Here is a 20,012-nt window from a genome sequence, read left to right on the forward strand (position 1 = left end):
TCTGCTACAGAGAACTTAGGAGATTTCTTCTGGTTTGGGTTTTTTTTTTTTTTACAAAATTTTCTGGTTATTTGTGCAACAGCCAGTGAGAATTTCCCCACTTACTCAAGGCTGCGAATGCACGAGCCCTTTCTGTGTGAAAACTAGCAGGAAACGCTGGGTCTGAAAGAGAAATACGAACTCACGAGCTCATCATCGTACATCGGGTTAAACCAAAAGAGCAGCAAGAAGAAGGAAATATGGTTTGGGGGATGTAGGTTTGCATGCTGCATGTGCCCAGGAGCTCTTGTTTGAGCCTGGTCTCTGTTGGGCAGTGTCCCAAGCCCAGCACTCCCTGTCCTCTGCACAAGGGGAAAGGAGGAAAAGCCGGAGATGTGGAGGGCAGAGAGATGTCTGTCCTGAGAGAGGGAAGTCCCTGGGATAGGGACCAAGTGGCCACAAGCCCATGGGCAGGTCCTGAACCCAAGAGACCCCCGGAGTCCACATCCAGCAGATCCCACCACCAATGTCCCGGAGGAGGCTGACGGGATTTCCCTGCGCCTAAGCAGAGCCCGTTTCAGGTTTACTCCTCAGCACTAGGACATTTCACCTCCTGGAGAAGAGGTGCCGGTGACTGCCGGGCGTGCTGCTACGCTCCCTGTTTGCTGCCCAGGAATTACACCAAGTTCCCGACTTGGTGGCAAACTGACTTTGTGGGTGGGTGTGAAAGGAAGCGCCCACCCAGGTGGTGCTTTGGCCTTCCAACGTTGGGGCATTCGAGCTTCCACTGGGGACAATCCCGAGTGGCCCGATGGGACCTGCTCTTAGCCCAGAGCTGGGCTGGAGACCTCTTGAGAGGTTTCTCAACAAGAAAAATAAGGCTTTCGGCCCTAAAAAAATCTATCGGTGATAAAAGACAGGTTTGGGCCCCAAAAATGAGGTTTTGAGCACTAAAATGATGGCCTTGATGCTACTACAAAGGACACTCTGGACCCTGAAAAGGAGGGGAAATCATTGGTTCTCCTACAGACCCCAGATATGAAACTTTGGTCCTGAATATACTGCTTTGGGCACCACTATGGAGGCTTTGAGCTGTAAAAAAGGGATTTGGACCCTATAAATGAAAGTTTGGACCTTCAAAAGGAGGGTTTGGAACTGAAAAATGGGGCTGTGGGCCCTAAAAAGGGGGCTTTGGAAATGAAAGTGAGGTTTTGAACTCTGAAATTAGGTTTTGTGTCCTCAGGTGATGCTTTGGTACCAAAACCGAAGGCTTTGCACCCTAAAGATGGGTCTTTGGAGGCTCAAAATGAGGCTTTGGACATAAACCCATGGAGGCTTTGTACCCTCAGTGAGGAGTTTGGACCCTCAAATGAGGCTTTGGGCCCACAAAATGAGCATCTGAACCCCAAAAATGAGGCTTTGGGTCTTCCAAATTGTGGACTGAGTCCTAAAAATGAGGCTTTGGTGCCTGAAAATGAGGTCTTGGAAGTTAAAAATGAGGGGTTTGGGCCCAAAAATGAGCTGGGCTCAGCCTTGCTCTCTCCTTGCCCAACACTGGGTGAAAGCTCAGGTGTCTCCCCTGCCCCTGTGCGTAGGTGCCATCCACCCCTCCCCGGCTGCACTCGCCTCCTCTCCTTTGCCCTCCAGGGACATTCCGACCTTCACGATGTCATTCCAAGTGCCTGGTTGCCCTCTCTTGCCCCTAAAAGCCGGTTCCTTTCTCCAACAGCCATGGCAAAGGTCCCTGGGGAAGGTCCCTCCCATGGGACCACGCTGGGCTGATCTCAGCGCCACTGGCCAACTGCCAAACCCTTCTCCCCCTGCTGCGGTTGCAACCGATTAAAAAAGTCGACGCTCTTTTGCAACTTTCCCCCTTTATTTTTATTCCTCTTTTTCCTGATGGCTCCAGCCAGGGCCTCTCCGGCCCGGGGAGATCTGCTCCTCGGCGCGAGGCATCGCGGGGAGCCGGGTCCCCTCATCCCTCCATCGGTTGCCCCAAAGCCCGGGTGTTCATCGAGGGGCTCCTTGAGCAGGTTGGCCCCGGAGTTCCACGTCCGGAATCGTTTTCCCACGTTACTGCAACACCGGCCAGAATTTCTGAGGAGGAAACTTCACAACACTCTCCATCTTATCCTCCGTAGCAGCCACTGGGGCCCGTCGCAGGAGGCCTCCTCGAGCAGGCTGGGCTCAGAGCTCGTCGTCGACAAAACAGCTATGACGGGTGTTCCGAAGTACGAGGCCTCCTGAGGAGGGGAGGGCTTGGCTTTCCGGATCTTTGCAGCTGCCAGCATTTTTTCCACCATTCCTTGTCCTCGTCTTACTTGTCCTCCCCATCCTCCTCATTTTTCCCCACATTCTCCTTCTCCTCATCCTCCTTGTCCCCATCCTCCTCCTTTTCCTTTTCCTCCTCCTCCTCCTCTGCAGCTCTGAGCCGTTGCTGCCTGCGCTTGGGCTCGGCTCTGCCTTGACGCTCGGTCTTTGAGCGCAGCTTTGCCCTTGGCTTGGCCGGTCCCAGGCTGCTTTTCTCCAGAGGAATCCCCCAGGATCACCGGCTGCTGCCTGGAAGGACACAACGGCAGAGAGGTCTCTACCTGAGCACACGCTGGGTTTGGGGCTGCATCCTGCCCCCCATGACCCTCTTTGTGCCTCTTTCTGAGGAACAAAACCCCCTGAGCCGGGCCCCACGGCTGACACACGGCTGTCCCCGTGTCCCCAGGCCACGCTGGGGCTCTCCTGAAGGGCTGGAGAAGATCCAGCCCTGTGAAACTGGGGGTCCCACTAGCCCCATCCCACCCCTCCGATGGGCGGTGATGGACGGCGAGTGCTTGGGGCTGGGGAATGGGCTCTGGCTGGGTCAGAAAAATCATAGAATCACAGAATAGTTTGGGTTAAAAAGGACCTTTAAAGGTCCCTTTAGTCCACCCCCACCCCTGCCACGGCCAAGGACATCTTCAACCAGAGCAGGTCGCTCCGAGCCCCGTCCAACCTGACCACGAATGTTCCCAGGAATGGGGCATCCACCACCTCTCTGGGCAACACGACCCTGTGCAGACCCCCAGCCCTGAGCCTTCAGCCTCACCTGACCGAAGACTTTATCTTCTTCCTCTTCTGCCCTGTGATCTCCTGGAACTGTGGTGGTTCCTGGTTAGGCGAGCTTGGAGCAGCGAACCCAGGACATCCCACTGGAACTGGGAGGAGAAACCTCGTCAGAAGAGCATCGCTGGGCCGCTGCCGGCCCCGGTGACACGCAGGGGTGCTCCGGCCCCTTCCCCAAGGTCCAAGAGGGCCGTTCTGCTCCCCTCGCAGCCGCCATCGCAGCCTCTCTGCCCCCAGTTCCCCATTGCCGTGGTTTTGCGACGGCGTCGTCAGCTCCCGGTGTGGAAGGAGGGAGTGGGGAGGTGACAGGGACTCTTCTGGGGGGTCGTTTCTTGGCGGGGAGGAGGCGGCCTTGGATCACCATCCTCCCACCACACCCTTGGGCGCATCCCACCCCGGGGCTCCGTGTTGGTGAAGCCAATGAGTCGTTAGGACAAACGGCTGTGCCGAGCTGGGGGGAAGCTTTGGCACAAGTCGGAGCCCTTTGACACTCAGCGCCGGTGATTTCCAAGTCAAATGACAGAATTTGGTTGCCCGCACTGTGGAAAGGAGCCGGGAGCTGCTTTACCTTGTCCAAGAGGTGGCAGAAACTCTCTTCTCGTCTCCTCATCCTCGCCAGGGACTTGTCTCGAGGTCCTGAGAAGAGCCCTGAGAGGTGGTTTGTGCACAAACTCCATTTCAAGCCTGGGAACGAGGAGAAGACACCGCCGTGACCCAGAGCACCACCAGCCCTTGCCGCTCGCCGTGCTCACCGGCAGATTTTGGTATTGCTGTAAAGACTGTTTTTTTCCCCAACTCTACCATGTTTTTCCCCAAGTCCACCATGCCCCATCCCCAAGCACAGTCCTGGGAAAAGGAGTCACCCAGCAAAGAGTCCAGGCCACCATGGGAAGGAAGTGTTGCCTAAATTCCTTGGTCCTACCCATCAAATCTGCCTTATGGGAGCGACCATGGCCTGGGGACATCAAGAGTCACTGCCGGGTGTCCCCATGGGAGGACACCCGTGGGGTCACAAGGAGCAAATGTCACCTTGAAAGCGGCTACAGCTGCCAATGTACTCACTCGGGAAAGATGACGATATGGCCAGAGAAACTCAGGGAGGCCACAGGTACCATCCGGGACACCACCATGTCCAGCAGCCGGGGGACCTGTAATGGAGGAGCTCCAAGATGGTGGGATGTTCTCAACATGGCTGTGAGGCCGTATTGGAGGAGCTCACGGCAGGGAGAGTTGGTAGGACCATCAACTCTCACCTGGCCGTGTCCTGCCGGGCCACTGCCATGGGACTGCCCACGTGCGCCACGGAGAAACAGAATCACTGACCTTGAAAATCACTTGTTCCAAGTTCTCCTTCCCAGACAACATCTCCAGGATGTCGTAGTAGAACTTCATTTGCACCGTTGTGCCTTCAATGAGGAGCACCCCGATGTCCCTCAGGACGAAGGCAACGTTCTCCCCCTTCCCCAGGCAGTAAGAGAGGAGGGACATGGTGCCCTGGATGCAGCCCGCCGCTTTCTGCTGGGACACCGAGGCGGCTGCGGCCACCTTGGAGTATTTGAGGGGCTCCAGCTCCTTGTTGCCTGAAAAAAACCACACGAGAGGGGTGGAGACGTTCACCCAGTGGCCCTTCCGCAGGCGCTTCCCAAGGCAAAACGATCGTTGCCTCCCCCAGAAAGAAAAAAAACCCAAATTTTGGACTCTGCTCTACAGAGGGGGAGTCACTTCCGAGAAGCTTCTCAGCCCCAGGGAAGGGACGCGATGACCGTGAAGCCAACCGGGGTTTAATCCGCCATCTTACCGGGCAGGTAGGCCTTGTTGTCCGACAGGTTGCGGACCACGACGAGGTTTCTGGCCGGGCGAAAGACGGGCCTGTGGATAGTCACGGCCTCCTCTCCAACCTGGATCTGTCTGGAGACAACGTCGAAGCAGCCGAGGGCGGGAATTCGGACACCCTGGAACAGAAGAGAAGGAAGGACCCAAGGGTGAGGACGGCAGAGGGAAGAGCTGGAGGTGGCCCTGACCAGGGATGGTGCGTTGGGATGGATCCTGCCCGCTCCCGCTTGGGGAGGAGACGCTGAGTCCTCCCCCTCTGAAAATGTCAGGGCAGGAGCAGCCTGGAGAAGAATTTGAAATCCAACCGCTGGTCTATTTGAAATAGATTTTAAGGCCTAGTGAAACGTGTTCGGGACTGAGCGATCTCGTCGTATCACCAAGGCAACCGGGGTGTTGCTCAACAGGCCTGAAAAGTGTTCTTAGCCCGCTTCTTGGATAGTCCCGACCCAAGGCTGCTCTAAAACCCAGTCAGGCTAATCCTATGGAGGCACTTTTAACAAAGGATGATTAATTGACTAAACACAGGGGGGTTGCTAGATTAAGAGAATTTAGGATATCGAAACTGCTCACTCTACCTAAGCTTTTCGTAGAACATCTTGGAGTCTTTCTCAGAATTGTGTGAGATAATAATATCATAAATAACTAATAACTAAGAAAAGATGAGAATCAAGAACTAAAAGGTTGAGTGGAAACTTCTAAAGACTTTGGACTCAGGTAATAGATTTAGATACAGTATATAAACGGTGCAAGTCTTTGGGACATTGGCCACTCACTGAGGTGTTGGCCCAACTCTGAGTTGTCAATAAAGCTAAGCCTAGAGATTCTTTAACAAGCCCGAGGGCATTCGGGGGGTCTCCAGTGCCCAGGATCAGCCCTGAGGTCCACCACCACCTCCCAGAGGCGATACCACCCTGGCACAAGCCCTGTTTGTCCCCCAGCGGGGACTTTTGGGGTGAGTTTCCCACTTTCTGAAGAGGGAAGAGAAACGACAGGCCGTGCCCCGGGGCCGCGGGGACTCCCCAGCCCTCTGGGCGGACGAGGAGGATGCGGGTGTCACCCCACCTTGCGCAGCACCAGCTGTTCTTAAATGCAGCCGGCCACCGCGTCCCAGACGGCTCTTCGCTCTGGAAAACAAAGGAAAACCAGGTCACGCTCCACGTCCACCAGCTCTCAACCCTCCAATGTCCCCCTGAGCTCTGGCACATTGAAGACCGCGGTGGGGAGAAACACCAAAAAAATGGTGAAGAAAGTGCAGGGTGCGCTGCTGCCGCTGTTCTTCCACACCAACGAGAAGATCGAGAGCGTGGCCAAGGTCAGAGATCAGTGACTGGTGTCACGGGGAAGGGCGTGCTGACACCACGGGGGTGGCCTGGCCGTGAGGGACAATGGGATTGTGTGTCACCGCAGGGTCCCGCTGCACTGGTCCCACGTCCACCGGCCTCCTTCCCCCCTGCTGCAGAGCTGGAGGGGGAGGTGGGGGCCCCCCAGCCCAGAGGAAGGGTCCCTGCAGCCCCAGCACCAGCAGGGCCGGAGAACTGGGCACAGACATTTCCCTGCTCAGCAGCGGCCCGTGGCCACCGAGCACACGAGTCCCCACGGGCTTTGTGTGCTTTGAGCCCCCATCCCTGTCCCCCAGGGCTGTGCCCAAAGACCCCCCGGGGGGCTGGGGAGACACCCCTCATGGGAGAGGGCTTGGTGAGGACAACCCCCAAAGCCCCGGGCCGGGCTGGACGGGGGCTGCAGCCGTGCCGTGGGGGGGGCTGTGCCGCTCTGCATCGCCGCCCTGCTCCAGCCCCGCTGCTCCAGCTGCATCCTCCTTCCCTGCCCTCCAGCACGCACCCCCCAAGGGCAAAAACGAACGCAGGAAAGGCTTTTGCCTTTACAATCCTTTCATCCCTGTCTCCTGATTACGCTTCCCTCTACTGCTGCCCAAATCCAGATGGTTTATGCTTTGGGCCATTTGTTTCACGTACAGAAACTTTGTTTTCTGCCTCTTCTTTTCTTCCATGATTTGATATTTCTCAGCACGACACAGTTCTGCTGCTGTGTTCACTGGTAACATTCTTACCTGCCCACGCTCTGCGCTGGGTTTCTGTCCAGCTCCAAATCCAGGCTGCTATGACAGAAACTCCGAGTTAGTTTCTCACATTTGGAAAACTTCCCTTCTGTAACTGTCAGTGAGGCTTGAAACTGCCCCCACTGGCTGATAGACCAAACCCTTTCTCATGGTTACTCAAGGAGGTTGTGGGGTCTGATGTCTTTACACTCAAGTTTCATGGCTGTCTTCATCAGCAAATAATTTAAATATGGGGGAAGCAGCAGCAGGCAGAGAATTCACTCTGAGAATGAACCATTTCCTCTGAACCAAAACACTACTGGGACCAGAGGTTACAGCGTCTGCATTTTGTAGAAGTTTTGTAAGGTTCTTGGGAAGATTATCCCTATGTTGTGACTACAGAGGAAGGGAATTTGCCTGCAGCGGAGCAATCTGCCAAAGCAAGTTTTGGCAGAACTGGGAGGAGGTGAAACACTGAAACCCCAAAAGTGTGCTGCCCCCGAATCCCGTTGCACTGTACCTGGGGAGCAGGTGGCATTCGACCTACACACGTGCTCTGGTGTGTATCTCCCACAGGGCTGCCAGCAAGCCAGAGAGAACAGAGGGAAGTGCAGAATGTTTCTAGAGAAAGATGCAAGAATACGTGGTTAAAAACCAAAATAAACTAAAAAAGAAATACTGTACTGAAGAAAGTACTAGTTAACAAGGAGCAGTGGGAATAAATGGATGAAAGGGAACATTTGCGACGGCCTGGAAAGGCTACTCAAAGAAAAGGCAACACTTTTAGCACAGGTCACCTCCTCCCCTCCACCCGCGGTTTCGAAACCTACTTTGTAAAACCCAATTATGTGTTTCCTTCCCCGGATGAGGCATTTCCCCATCCTCCTTCACCCAGAATGCCTGTTCAGTTCATGAGAACCGTGCTGCCTTTTGACGAGAGCATCCGAGAGAACCAGGCTGTCCCTCAGCACCCTGCATGTGGTTCCCTGCGTTCAGCCCACTGCAGTCACTCACGTCACGCTGGAATCTGTTCAGTTTTCTCTGTCTTTCTGCACATCCCAACCCCCACTGCATTAGTGCTAGGAAGGCTGACGAGTGTGGAAAGATCTGTCAGCATAGTTTTTAAATGCCCAGCTCACATCATTGCAATTTTCTTTGCAGATTTAGGAGGGAACTGCTCAGGTTCAAAGGGTGATCGCAGCTCGTGATCGTGTTGCCAAATATAAGGCTCAGAGCAATGTATCCAGCACGGCTGGTGCTGCTGCAGTGCTCTGTGCTCTCAGGGAAGAGGATTGTAGTGCATTTCTCAAGGCAATTAGAAAGGTGTGGGAAAAACCCCTTTTCCTTCAAGAAAGGGAAAATAAAATCTTTTTATTGGGCGCACAGTTAAGCACTACTTCTGTACTCCCCGCCCATTCCCTCCCTTCACTCCTTCTGACTAACAAACTCGCTGATTTCTAAACATTTCTGAATTCCAAACTCATTGGCTGTTGTCTTGCCCCACTCGCTTGCTCTTAAATCTTTGGCTTTTGGTGGGAGAAGAGGTAAAAAACTTCTCTGTAAAATTTATACGACCAAAACGGGAACAAGATTATTAGTTTTTATTGCCTGCGATGGCATCTAGCACGTAACACGGAATGGGACTTGAGGTGTTTCCGCGTTGTTCAGAATGATACGGATTTGCCTCCACTGTGTTATCACCGGAGTTTGGGTGGATAGCAAATTAGGGAATCTCAGGGAAATCGATGCCGCTCCCTCAGGAATCCCACGTTGCAGCACACTGTCTCTAGGTCACCACTTGCTAAGGGAAATATGCGAACACTGGGGTTTTGTGGCCTCTAGAAACTTGCTTCTGTTAAACAATTGAAAGCGACTACATCTTCCCTTCTGGACCTTTCCAGAACATACAGTCTCATAAAGTACACCACAGACGGGGGTTATTCTTCTCAAACGGTGCCCACATTATCCATATTTTACACACACTCAGGAGTCAGTATGAACAAAAACTAGTTCTGGTTTTCACAGGGCTTCTCTTGAGGGACAAACCCATCTCACTCACCTGAATGCAGCAAAGACAGGAATTGTCATTCGGTGCGTTTATCTCTGGGCCTCAAAGGAACCTGTAACGCACATGAAGAAAACCCTTGTTTTCTTGGGCTTTAAGCAAGATGACTTCTTTAGGGATGAATGGGAAGTACAGCTCTCGAGAAACACAGACACGTGTTTTCATCAGCGTGGGAAAAAACAAGTATGATCACTCAGTTTTAAATGTGTTTTCATTCTGACTGATCCCGCAGCAAAGAACCTGGAGGAAATGGCCTTATTTTCAGTTTCAACAATGCTGGAAAGGGCAAGAAATGAGAACCTGACAGCACCACGGGTTTTCACTGTAAAATTAGATGATCAAAGTGTTATTTCTGGCCGTCATTGCTGCATCCTATGAAAAATCTCTTTATAAGCAGAGAGCTGGGGTTGCTTTTATTCCCTTTGCTCGTCACATCATTTCAATTGTATTTCAGGCAAACTGCCCAGTGCCTGCAGTGTGCCACAGCCCGCAGCCCCCGAACAGCCCTCCCAGCTCTGCAGCACCAAGGCTGCGCTGGGTCGCTTTTCAGGAGTTAGATACTATCCAGTAGGAACAGATTATCAGCTTCAGAGAGCGTGGCCTCTCTCACTGCTACGCTTCTTAAGCGAGTAAATGTTCAGTCAGGACGATTCAAGTGAAAGCGGGCACCTTCTCCTTGAGAATGACTTACAGCATCACAGTTATTTCACGTCTGGTATATTTACCCCTGTTACTCCTTTCCATCAGTATATATACTTAACTGCATTTCTCGAGAAGGAGGAATTTTATTGCTTTTTACCTTGGATAGGCCCTTCTGTCAGTGCTGGCAGAATGCACCTTCCCCGGCCTTCCTGGGGAATCGCTCGGCGCTGCTGAGGCCGCCCCCGAGTGCTGTGTCCAGCGCTGGGATCCCCAGGACAAGAGAGGCGGGGACAGACTGGAGAGAGTCCGGGGATGGGCCACGAAGGGGATGGAGCACGAGGCTGAGCGAGCCGGGGCTGTGCAGCCTGTGGAAGGCTCACGGGGATCTTGGCAATGTGCACCAACACCCGATGGGATGGAAGGAGGCAGACGGAGCCACGCACTCCTCAGCAGCGCCCACCAACAGGGCAAGAGGCAACGGGCACAAATGAAACACATAAAACCCCACCTGCACACAAGAAAACACACTTTTTGTTACTGCGAGGGTGGGTCAAACACTGGCACAGGCTGCACAGAGAGGCTGTGGAGTCTCCAGCCTTGGAGTTACTCAAAATCCAACCGGACATGGTCCTGCACAACTGGCTCTGCTGGCGCAGGGGGGGTGGACTCGATGACCTCCAGAGACCCCTTCCCACCTCAACTCCTCAGGGAATTCACAGAATCACAGAACTATCTGCGTTGGAAAAGCCCTTGAAGATCCTCCAGTCCAGCCATGAACCTCCCCCTGACCGTTCCCAACTCCACCAGATCCCTCAGCGCTGGGTCAACCCGACTCTTCAACCCCTCCAGGGATGGGGACTCCCCCCCTGCCCTGGGCAGCCCATTCCAACGCCCAACAGCCCCTTCTGCAAAGAAATCCTTCCTAAGAGCCAGTCTGACCCTGCTGCAAAATTCATTTCCCTTCCCTGGCCCCGCTCCCTGCTGCAAAATTCCTTCGCAGCCGCTCACCCAAACGCCCTCGCTCCACCACGGCCCTGGCAGCCCCGCTCTGAACGCGGCGCCGGGCGGTACAAATCCTGTCGCCAGGTGCAAAGTCTGAGTTGCTTAAGGAAGAGCTTCATGGCGGTGAACTGCCACTGACTGCCCTGCGGGAAGATGAGTGCTGTGCCACGCCGGACAAGTATCGGCTGGAAAAAAACACCCAACCCGCCTTGAAAACCCCGCAAAAAACCCAACGCACCCCGCAACGCCTCAAACCCCTCCCCCAGAGCCCTCCCCCCATCCCACCCCCACCGCCCAAAATAAAGAAGCAAAGAGACCTTATTGCCTGTGCTCTGTGCCAGCAGCGTTACACACACTTTCCCTTGGACTCTCCGAAGGGTGTTTCCGCGCGGCGCGGATCGCAGCTGCAGGGCCCAACACCGGGAAGTCACCCCGCACGCAGCCTCACGGGCTGAACTGGGCAGAAAAAGGGTTTATTTGTGAGAGGAAGCGCGGCTGCACGGCCCTGCCCCGCGGCTGGCTCCGGCGCCGGGCTCTGCTCAGAGCCGCGGCTTCCGGGCGGGGTCCTGCCGTGCCCGGGGCGTCCCTGTGCCCGCCGGCACGCGCGGGTCAGGCGCTGGGCCGGGCACCTCTAGCGGGGGCCTTGCCGGAGCTGCCCCGGCCCCGCCCCGCCCCGGGACGCTCTTTCCGCCGGCGGCGGCGGCGGCGGCGCGTGCAGGTACCGCGCGGCGCGTGCAGGGCCCGGCCGGGGCCGCCGGCGCCTGGGCCTGGGGAGGGGCGGGGGGTCTCCGGGCCCGGCCGCTCGTCCCAGCGGGGCGGGGGAGCCGGCAGCGGGGCTGAGCGGGCGATCGGCTGCCGGGGGAAGAAGCGGCGGGTGCTCGGAGGGGAATCGGTGCCTCTGCTCGGGCACTGAGCTCGGTGCGTGCGGCCTCGGCAGGGCCGGGGGGAGGAAACGCGGCGAGAAGTGTCTGAGGGGCAGAAACGAACTCGGTACCTTCCGGGGCAAAAACCGCAGCGGGCAGAGCTGTTGAGGTTCATCTGCTAAAGAAGCTGCCAGCTCTGGGAACACTGTGCTGCTGAAGCTCCTCCACTGGTGATGTTGTCTGCGCTCACCATGAATTCTGCAGCGGCTTCTCCGAATATTCCTTAGCTACGGGTGTTACTGGGGTTTTGTAGACAAGCGCTTTGGGGTTTTCCGAATGCTTCTCGGTGCACGTTGAGGTGAAAGATGCGTCTGGCCAGAGGAAGAGGCAAGGTTTGGATTCTCTAGATACTGATTTGCACAGAAATACAGATTGCTGTGTATTAAATTATGTTTAAATAATGAGGGAGCAATTGTATGGAATGTACAGTTACGGACCAGTTTTGATGCATGTGGAGTGTGTTTACACTCTAGTACCGTACAAAAGAAGTCTTGTGGTAGTCTGTTGCGATGTTGTGCTCCTCAAATCTGCTTTTTTTCCTCTGTTTAGCTGGAGATTTCTGTTCAGCGGGTATTTCTCTGGTGTGCACTTTCCCCCGAGCAAAAGGGCTCAGTCTCAGTCTTGTTGCCCACAGCTAGCTCCGCCGTAGCTGAAATGTCTCACCATCTCTTCTGTCTCCTGTTTTCTCTCTCAGGGGCCCCGTGGTGAAGAACAGTCCCCAGAGGGCTCTGGTGCTCGCAGACAGCGGCTTGATGGCTTGTGCCGTGTCCCTCTGGTGCCGTCCCCAGGAGCGGGTGAGTGGCGTCACACCGCAATAAGGCAGCGTCCTGCTTTGGGAAGAAAGTGTGCTGGGTTGGAAGCCCTTGGGCAGGCCGGGAGGAGGCTGCCTTCCCGGGTCAGGGCTGAGCGCTGGCCTGTCTTACCTGATGTGGAGTTGATGTCTGCCCCCGCTTTAGCTCTAGAACTACTCTGAGAGCCGGGGAGCTCCGGTTCCCTTAGGCTGTGTCCTTGGAGCTTTCCCACGCTGTGGCATCCCGTTGGCGTCCCAAACTCTGACCCGGCGTGAGGAGAAGGGGCCCAGTTTGAGTTTTGTCCCGTTTGGGCGCTGGGGAGGCAGAGTTCTGGGCTGAACGCTGGTGTTAGAGGAGCTGCTTTCCCGTTCCCTGCCTGCAGCTCTGGATACCCCAGGGGACCAGCGTTAGCAAGTGCTGGTGGAGAGACGTGGGGGTGACCGTGCCCAGCCTGCCTGGGTGAGCCTGTTCCGAGTGCCCCCACCCTGTTCAGTCCCACCTGCACCTCCAGAAGGCTTGAGGGGTCGTGGTCACGTCTGCCTCGGGTCACAGTTAACAGTCACGGGTTCAGGTCGGCTTTTTAAGGCGGAAAAGCAACGACGATCTATTTTCTGCTGGGGCTGCCGGTTCCGTTTAGGGTTTGCAGTCGCCATCTCCTGGCGGGTTTAGATTCGTTTTGCACATTCACACACTCCTTAAAATGCTGTGAGCGGCCACTGCTTTGCACAGCAGTTCAAAAGTTTCTGGCAGTCCTACCTGTATCTTGCAGTGTTGTGGGACAGGCACATCGCTGGTGGTGTGTGTGCTTCTGGTTTTGTTGTTTGTTGGACGTCTGGGGGTTGTTTTTTTCAGGAGAAGGTGATAATGAGCAGGCTTCAGCTGACACTGTTGTTTCCTGGAATTTGTACTTTCCTAGTGACCCCCAGAAACGTGGCCAGACGTGCCACAAATGGTATTTCCCGGGGCAGATAGAGGGATTTCTCAGTGCCTGTGAGTTGCAGGAGACAGTGGAAATAAGCCGGGTGGTAGATGTCCCCGCAGCTGCCAGGAACGTTAATGATCAGAGTTACCCAGTCTCTGCCCGTGAATCCATTTGTTCCGTGGCTGATCCTCAGTACCAGCTGCTGTCTGTAATTGTGTCTCTCTGGTTGCACAGGATTCCTGGCTGTACCAGACCGGCTGCATGAAATAAATGTGGACTTGCTGGGTCGGTGGCTTTGTGACCATCAGGCACCTTCTGGAGGACGCGGTGGGGGAGCAGAGAAGGTATTAGGTGGCTGCTTTTGTTTGTTCAAAGCTCAGTGGATATTGTTTTGTGTGAAGCTGAAGAGTTTGGGGAAAATAACGTCATGACTCTTAGGAAATACTGTGTAAAGTGCTCAGAGTGTTTTGGCCCTTGTTTTGGTTCTTTGTTGTGTCACTAACACTTGTCCCCCAGTCTTGAAGTGCTCTTGGTTTGAGGCCTCACTTTAGGACAGTCTCTGTGCTGAAGTAGGCCTTGCCGGTCACTTGAACCCTGTTAAATCAGGGTCTGAATTGTTTTTGCCGTTGGGAATTCTCTCTTCTTTCGTGTTTGTAGAAACATTACTGCTTTAGTGCATGTTAGTCCCGGGCATAATCGTGTTTGACATGGCAGCAGGAGATGGTGTAACCTGGAACAGACTCCACTGACAAATGGATCATCGAGCAAGAGATTCTTTCTTCGCCCCTAAAACTGAAACTAGTTGATCTGAAGCTCTTTGTCCTCACTCCTGAAAAGGGTTTGTGGTTTTTTAGCCTCTCCCATTGAAGGTCAAGGCTGTTTCTTGCATTTTTGTTCCTTGCAGAAGGGGAGAGGTCCCCTAAGAGAAGGCTGCATCCAGGAACTCTCTTTTCTTTCTTCCTGAAGAAACTCAAATTTTAAGTGTTGTTTCTCTGCACCAGTGTTACGACAGCACACCTGGTAGTCTGCAGAATGGCCCGTACAGTTTGCAACGTCGTGTTTAAAGCAACCTCCAGTCACGTTCTGCTTCTCTGTTTGCCAGTTCCCTGACGTGTGGTGTTGGTGGGGGGCGCTGGCAGGTTACGCCGGAATGTGGGCGAGAAACCGCGGCTTTACTGTGCCTTGGGGCGGGGAGACGGGGGTTTGCTGCCAGCCCAGGAGCATGGTAAGGAATCCTTAACTACCTGAAGTTCACTTCATGAAACCTTCAACTGGAAAAGCGTTTTTTCTCCTCTGAGTGTAACTGGTCACTGGGCTGCAGTTTGATTAGAGGGCAGAACAGGGCGGGGCTGCTGTAGGCGGCTCCTGGGGGAGCACGTGCTGCTTTCCAGGGCCTGTGCGCTGCCACCCCCCGCACGGGAGTCAGCTGCTGTTCTACACAGCTGGGGCTCCCCAAACACCTACCACAGGTTGTTTCTCACAAGACCGCTTCGAAGATCTCTGTCAAAATCCTATTAAAAAGCCTCCCTTGCAAATCTTTTGAGCCTTTCTTTCTCGAAAGGCTTTTAGATGGGGTCAACCAACAACTCAGCTGTCCAGTGGCGCGATGAGTTTTCTGCTCAAAGCCTGGAATTAATTTATTTTTCATGACTTCAGAAGGCTTTTGTGTGCAAGGGAATGGCAGCGCTGCTCAGGTGTTCTTTATCCATAAAGTTCAACAAATTAGGAAAAATGTTTTTGAACTCCCTGTTACCTTTGCAAGTGCCACTTCTTTTTGCCAAGGGAATCACAGTCAGGACAGAGGATTATGCCCCACGCTGTCCCCCTGCCCCCCAGGTGATGACCTTCAGCCCCAGCCTGGTGCCCACAGCCACCTCCCCTGGCACCACCACTGTCGCCAGTGTCCAGCCCGTGGCCAGACTGGTGTTGATGGCACCTGCGGTCCCAGTGTCACTGTCACCAGCAGCGTCCAGAAGGACATCGTGGTGTCCCTGCCCCCAGCAGTGACACCCCCATGGGTGCCCCCACCCCAGGACCCAAACTGTCCCCGTCAGCCACCACCTCCCCCAGTGTCCCTCCCAAATCAGAGCCTGGGACAGTCCACAACCACCCCCCCTCCTCTGCTGGGAAAGCCAAGAGGACCCCCGGGCGGTGGCACAGTGCCCCCAGTCTGCCCAGTGACCCTACTGGGACCCTGATGCTGGGGACAGGGGGTAGCCTGGGGGTCCCCCACTGTCCCTGTGGCCCCTCCCAGTGTCCCGTGATCCCTCTATGGTGACAGAGATGGAGGCTTGGGGTCCCCACAGTGTCCCTGGATGTCCCCCAGTTTCCCCATTTACCCCCCCCAATATCTCCCAGTGTCTCCCAGTGTGCTCCCCTCCCAGGGGAGGGCAGGGCTTGGGGTGGGACCAGCTCCATTAAAACCAGCAGCTCGCAGTTCCCCACCCCTCTTCCTCCAGCTCCCAGTGCCCCTCCCTGCTCCCACTGACCCCCCCAGTCCCAGTGCCCCCCCCCCGCCGTGCCCCTTCACTTCACCCCTCTCCGGCTCCCCCTTCGCCGCCGGCTCCAGACCGTGGCGGTGCTGCAGTGGGTCTGCTCCTGCCTCGCCCTCAGTGAGTAGCTGGGGGTTGGGGATTTGGCCATTTGGGGAGGGGGGTGTTTCCCAAACCCCCCTGACCCCCCTCGGCCACCCCCTCCCCCTCCTCCCAGCTGCTGGGGACAGCGCCGCGCCTGCAGCAACCTGGGCTTACTTAAGACGGAGCTTAAGCGGGCGCCCAGGAGATGGCGAAATCTTCTCATCGGTCGCTGTAGGGACACGAGTCGCCACACAGCGCCTTAATGCTCATTTTGGGGAGAAAGAGACATTTTCACACATCCCTGACCTCCAGAGATCCTTGCCTGCCGGTACTCTGCTCGTTCCTAATCTAATGAGTTTTGTTTGTGCCTTCTGTGCTCTTTCCCCGAGGAAAAGAAGGGACCCGCGTGTGGTGGGTTGATCTCAGCCAGGAAAAGCCCGACCTGGGGATGGAGCAGCTGATTTCAGCGGCGGCCTTGGGAGCAAGGACAGAGGTGGTCGGGGCTGTGGGAAAGGAGGCGGGGAGGAGGGCATGTGGGGAACACCAGGAGAAGAGAGAGAGGAGAAGGAGGCACTAAAGGTCTGAGTGTAACCACTGCAAACGTAAATTCATCAACAAACTTCATCTGTTTGTTACAGGGCGGAGATGGAGCCAAGGGGTGACATTCCCCAGCACAGTGCTGCCCAGGCACTCACGGACACGGGGTTGCTTAAACCAAACTAATTTATTGGGGATTTCTTCAGGGTATTTATCTATTTCTTTATAATAAAATAAATATTATTTCTATTGGGTATTTATTGACGCCCTCCTGCGCCTCCGAGCTGGAGCAGCGTGCCAGCGGAGCGGGTCAGAGGCTGCGCGGGAAGCGGGGACCCGGCTGGTGTTGGGGTGCTCCCGGGGCAGAGGAGGCGGCGCAGCACGTTCCCCGTCAGGAGCTGCCGGGGGTGCAGCAGCGCGTTGCCGGCAGAGCCCCCGCGGTGCCCAGCGCTGGCGGACGATGTGTCCCAGGGGTGGTCTCGGGGGCGCGAGCAGCAGGCGCTGGGGGATGTTGTTCTGGGGGCACTCGTAGGCGCTGCCCTGTCCCAAGGCTGGATGCGGCCCCGTCAGGAGGGAGTTGTTGGGGCGGGTTTGCTTGGCAGGCGCCACGGAGCTCCCCGCCTTCTGCAGAGGCTCGTGTCCAGCCAGGGTGTCACTGGGCTCTGCTTTGCCCTCGCAGTCCTCGTCCTCCCCTCTCTGCTCCTCGGCACCGCTGGCGCTTCCCCGCTGGCTGCTGCTGTCGCCGTCAGCGCCGCTCTGCCTGGGCAGCCAGTAGAGCCCCAAGAGCACGAGCAGGGCGTCGGCGGAGGCCCAGAACCACCAGTGCTGGCAGGCCCCGAGGAGCAGGCCTTCCGGAGCGAGGCCGCGCCGCTCCTGGCTGCTCTGCTCCACCTCCTCCATCAGCCGGGTCATCTCCTGCTGCTCCTGCTCCTCGCGCTGCCGCAGGAGCTCTTGCGTGGCCGCGTCTTGCCGGTCCCCGGCTCTCAGCACGTACTGCACGATGCTCAGCAGGGTCAGGACGCGGGTGATGAACACAGCCATGGTCTGGAGGAGGAGGAGGGAGAGAAGGGGCTCAGTGGGGCTGGGGCAGCAGGGGAGAATATGCCGGGGCTGGGGCCGGGTGGGAGAGGGCCCGAGGGAGCTGGGAGGCAGTAAGGGGGAGGGTGGTGAGCGCTGCAGGGACGGGGACATCTCCCCACAGCCCCCGGGCACTGGCCGTGGCTGGCAGCCCCGGCACCCCTGCGCCCAGCCCCGAGGGCGGCACCTGCCCTGCCCCAGGCGCTCCCCGCAGCGGCTGCGCCCTCGCCCCGGCTGTAGAAACCCCCCTGAGGGGCCAGAGCTTCTGCCCCGGCCCTCGTCCGGCCCAGCCTTCCCCCCACCAGCCTCACCCACCGCTGGCCCGAGCCGTACTGCAGCGGGTGCTGCCGGCTGGCACCCTGGTGACATCCCTCGGTGACTTCTCCTCTGTGATGTCACAGGCACCAGAGCCCCACGGGGACACCCGCCCCTTGGGCCACGGCCACTGCCCCCGGCTCTGCAGCCCCTGCAGCGGGCAAGGCACAACCCCCCTGGCAGGACAGAGCTCCTGGGGCCCCTAAACAGAATCACAGAATCATTCAGGTTGGAAAAGCCCCTCGGGATCATCGAGTCCAACCATCACCGGACTCTACAAAGTTCTCCCCTACCCCACATCCCCCCACAGCTCATCCAAATTCATACCAGACCTGCAGGTCACACTGTCCAGGAAGGAAGTGGCACCTCAGCTGGCTGGAGCTGTCACCCACGGGCAGAGGTGGCTTATGTTGGCAACGCTTTAGAGCTTCCTTCAGCTCTATTTTCTGCTCCGATCCTCCCGTCTTTTATCACATTCCACCTCAGTTTCCCACTTGCAAAACACCAGCTGAGCAGCCCAGCCGGAGAAGGAGAACCCCCGGCGAGGAGCTGGGGATGGGGAGCCTTGGTGCTACCCCAAGGTGCACCCCGCTGCCTCCTGCCTTGGGCACTGGGTGTCTGGGTGGGTTTGCTGGGAGATGAGGCTTCCCAGCACTGATGCCCTGGTTTAAGTGCTACTTTAGACAGGTATGTGCTGCCTTCCTCCAGTCCTGCTTGCAACGGGACAAGATTTTTCTCCTCACACTGCAGAGTTGCAGAAGCTGATGAAAAGCTGAGCTGGTTCAGCCTGGAGCTGGTGATTGCAGGCATGGTTTCTGAGCAGCAGGTGCGAGCCGATGGCACTCGTTACTCTGATTTATTACACTCTGCCATAAATTCGTAAGACCCCACTACCAGAAGAGATCAAAAATGGGCTACTTCAACAGGCCGTAGTTTGAGGAGCTTCTCCTTCCCCCACTCTCTATAAAGAGCCTCACCCTGGAGCTTGAGATGTCTTTAATTAAACAGAAGGTTTATACTGTCACCAGATGCTGATGCCCTCATCTGGTGTTTCCTGCCATTGTCCTGGCTGTCGGTCCTAAAGCCTTCAAATATTGCAGGTGCTTCTGACAGACACAAGCAATGGCAGCTGAGTCTCATTTCCATGTGTTCCCCGGCGGGGGCACCTCTATCATGTCCCCAGCGTGGGAAACCAGCTTGGACCGCGGCTCTGTCATGGCAGCAGAACACGCGTGATGAACTGTTTCCTGCCAGTGCTGTGCTGGGGCCGAGAGACAAATCCATAGGAGGAAACATTTCCACTGAATGGGGGTTTTTTCCCCTTCAGTTTCACTCCTTTTGTCAGCACACTTACCTAGAGCAAATATTTAATTTCATTCTTACAAACAGTCCCCGCTGTTTTCAAGAGGAATGGAGAGTTCCTGCAGCACAGGCACCTGCTGCTTGTTGCAGGCTGGTAGCAACCCACTGTTTTAAACACAGCTGCAGCTACAAGCCCATACCCCTGACAGCCTGTTGGCCAGCACCCCAGCCCTTCTCCTGCCCTTTCCCTCGAGCTATTTTTAACACACGCTCTCAAATCCGTGCTTTTTTTTGCCCCCCCCCGGAGTTTTTCCAGTTTCTGTCTCCCTGTAGAATAAGAAGCCTTGACTCACGCTCTGTGCTGTGCTGGTGCGGAGGTGACCTGGCAGCAAGCAGAAATGCCTGTGTGATGCTGGGGGGACAAAAATAAGAGCCCCCTGATTTGGGAGGAGTGCTCCCAAAATGCCGTGGGGATGTTTAGATCCATTTAGGACATTTGTTTTCCTTCACTGGGTGCTTTTCTGGTTTGTCTCTCTCTCTCCTGCTGTAAAGTTCTGACTGCAAATAATAATTTATTAAAGAACTATAGAATTTATTATTAGTATCTCTTTTATTTTATTAAAACCAAACCACCCAACCACTCGTTTCGGTGGAAGCATGTTCTTTACCATGCAGGCTGCCACAGGTTGATTAGCCCACTGTCATGCTAAGAAAGGCTGTGCTGGTGGTGATGTTGTTCTGCCAGCCTCCAGGAAAAAAAAGAAAAAATCCATTTTTTTTACTTGGAGAACTGAAAATCAATGTTAGTTTTACTGGCTGGAGCTCAGCTATAGCAAAACTTGCGAGGGAGCAGCTCTTGTCCGTGGGGAGCGAGCTAGGCGCTCCTCACGCCCCCC

At 55.7% G+C, this 20,012-nt stretch overlaps 2 protein-coding genes across 5 annotated transcripts; both read right to left on the bottom strand.

Annotated features, from left to right (window-relative positions):
* Nucleotides 1-1,834: 1,834 nt before the first annotated feature.
* LOC141916943 (uncharacterized) lies at nt 1,835-6,032 on the bottom strand. The gene is made up of 7 exons (XM_074809933.1): nt 5,971-6,032; nt 4,874-5,027; nt 4,399-4,655; nt 4,138-4,223; nt 3,644-3,759; nt 3,059-3,167; nt 1,835-2,538 (listed from the first exon to the last, which is right to left on the bottom strand). Exons 3-7 carry the CDS (start codon nt 4,561-4,563, stop codon nt 2,346-2,348), a joined length of 669 nt encoding a protein of 222 aa, XP_074666034.1. The 5' UTR covers nt 4,564-4,655; nt 4,874-5,027; nt 5,971-6,032; the 3' UTR covers nt 1,835-2,345.
* A 10,560-nt stretch (nt 6,033-16,592) lies between these two features.
* LOC141916924 (uncharacterized) lies at nt 16,593-19,923 on the bottom strand. 4 transcript variants are annotated; one of them, XM_074809845.1, is made up of 3 exons: nt 18,142-19,923; nt 17,815-18,016; nt 16,593-17,466 (listed from the first exon to the last, which is right to left on the bottom strand). In XM_074809845.1, exons 2-3 carry the CDS (start codon nt 17,866-17,868, stop codon nt 16,669-16,671), a joined length of 852 nt encoding a protein of 283 aa, XP_074665946.1. In that variant the 5' UTR covers nt 17,869-18,016; nt 18,142-19,923; the 3' UTR covers nt 16,593-16,668. The 4 variants fall into 4 exon arrangements, with proteins under 4 accessions (XP_074665946.1, XP_074665949.1, XP_074665945.1 ...); XM_074809848.1 differs by lacking the exon at nt 17,815-18,016; XM_074809844.1 differs by having other exon boundaries at nt 17,815-19,923.
* Between the last annotated feature and the right edge of the window lie 89 nt (nt 19,924-20,012).

The sequence above is a fragment of the Strix aluco genome, chromosome 32 (assembly GCF_031877795.1).
Source record: "Strix aluco isolate bStrAlu1 chromosome 32, bStrAlu1.hap1, whole genome shotgun sequence".
Taxonomy (NCBI): domain Eukaryota; kingdom Metazoa; phylum Chordata; class Aves; order Strigiformes; family Strigidae; genus Strix; species Strix aluco.

Excerpts from the sequence above, each read along its gene's own strand:
- LOC141916943 (XM_074809933.1), bottom strand. The coding sequence starts at position 4,563 with ATGTCCCTCCTCTCTTACTGCCTGGGGAAGGGGGAGAACGTTGCCTTC. Across the intron at positions 4,224-4,398 it reads TGGAACAAGTGATTTTCAAG|GTCCCCCGGCTGCTGGACAT; the intron begins GTCAGTGATTCT and ends CCTCCATTACAG. Across the intron at positions 2,539-3,058 it reads AAGATAAAGTCTTCGGTCAG|GCAGCAGCCGGTGATCCTGG; the intron begins GTGAGGCTGAAG and ends GTGTCCTTCCAG.
- LOC141916924 (XM_074809844.1), bottom strand. The coding sequence starts at position 18,066 with ATGATCCCGAGGGGCTTTTCCAACCTGAATGATTCTGTGATTCTGTTT. Across the intron at positions 17,467-17,814 it reads CAGTACGGCTCGGGCCAGCG|ACCATGGCTGTGTTCATCAC; the intron begins GTGGGTGAGGCT and ends CTCCTCCTCCAG.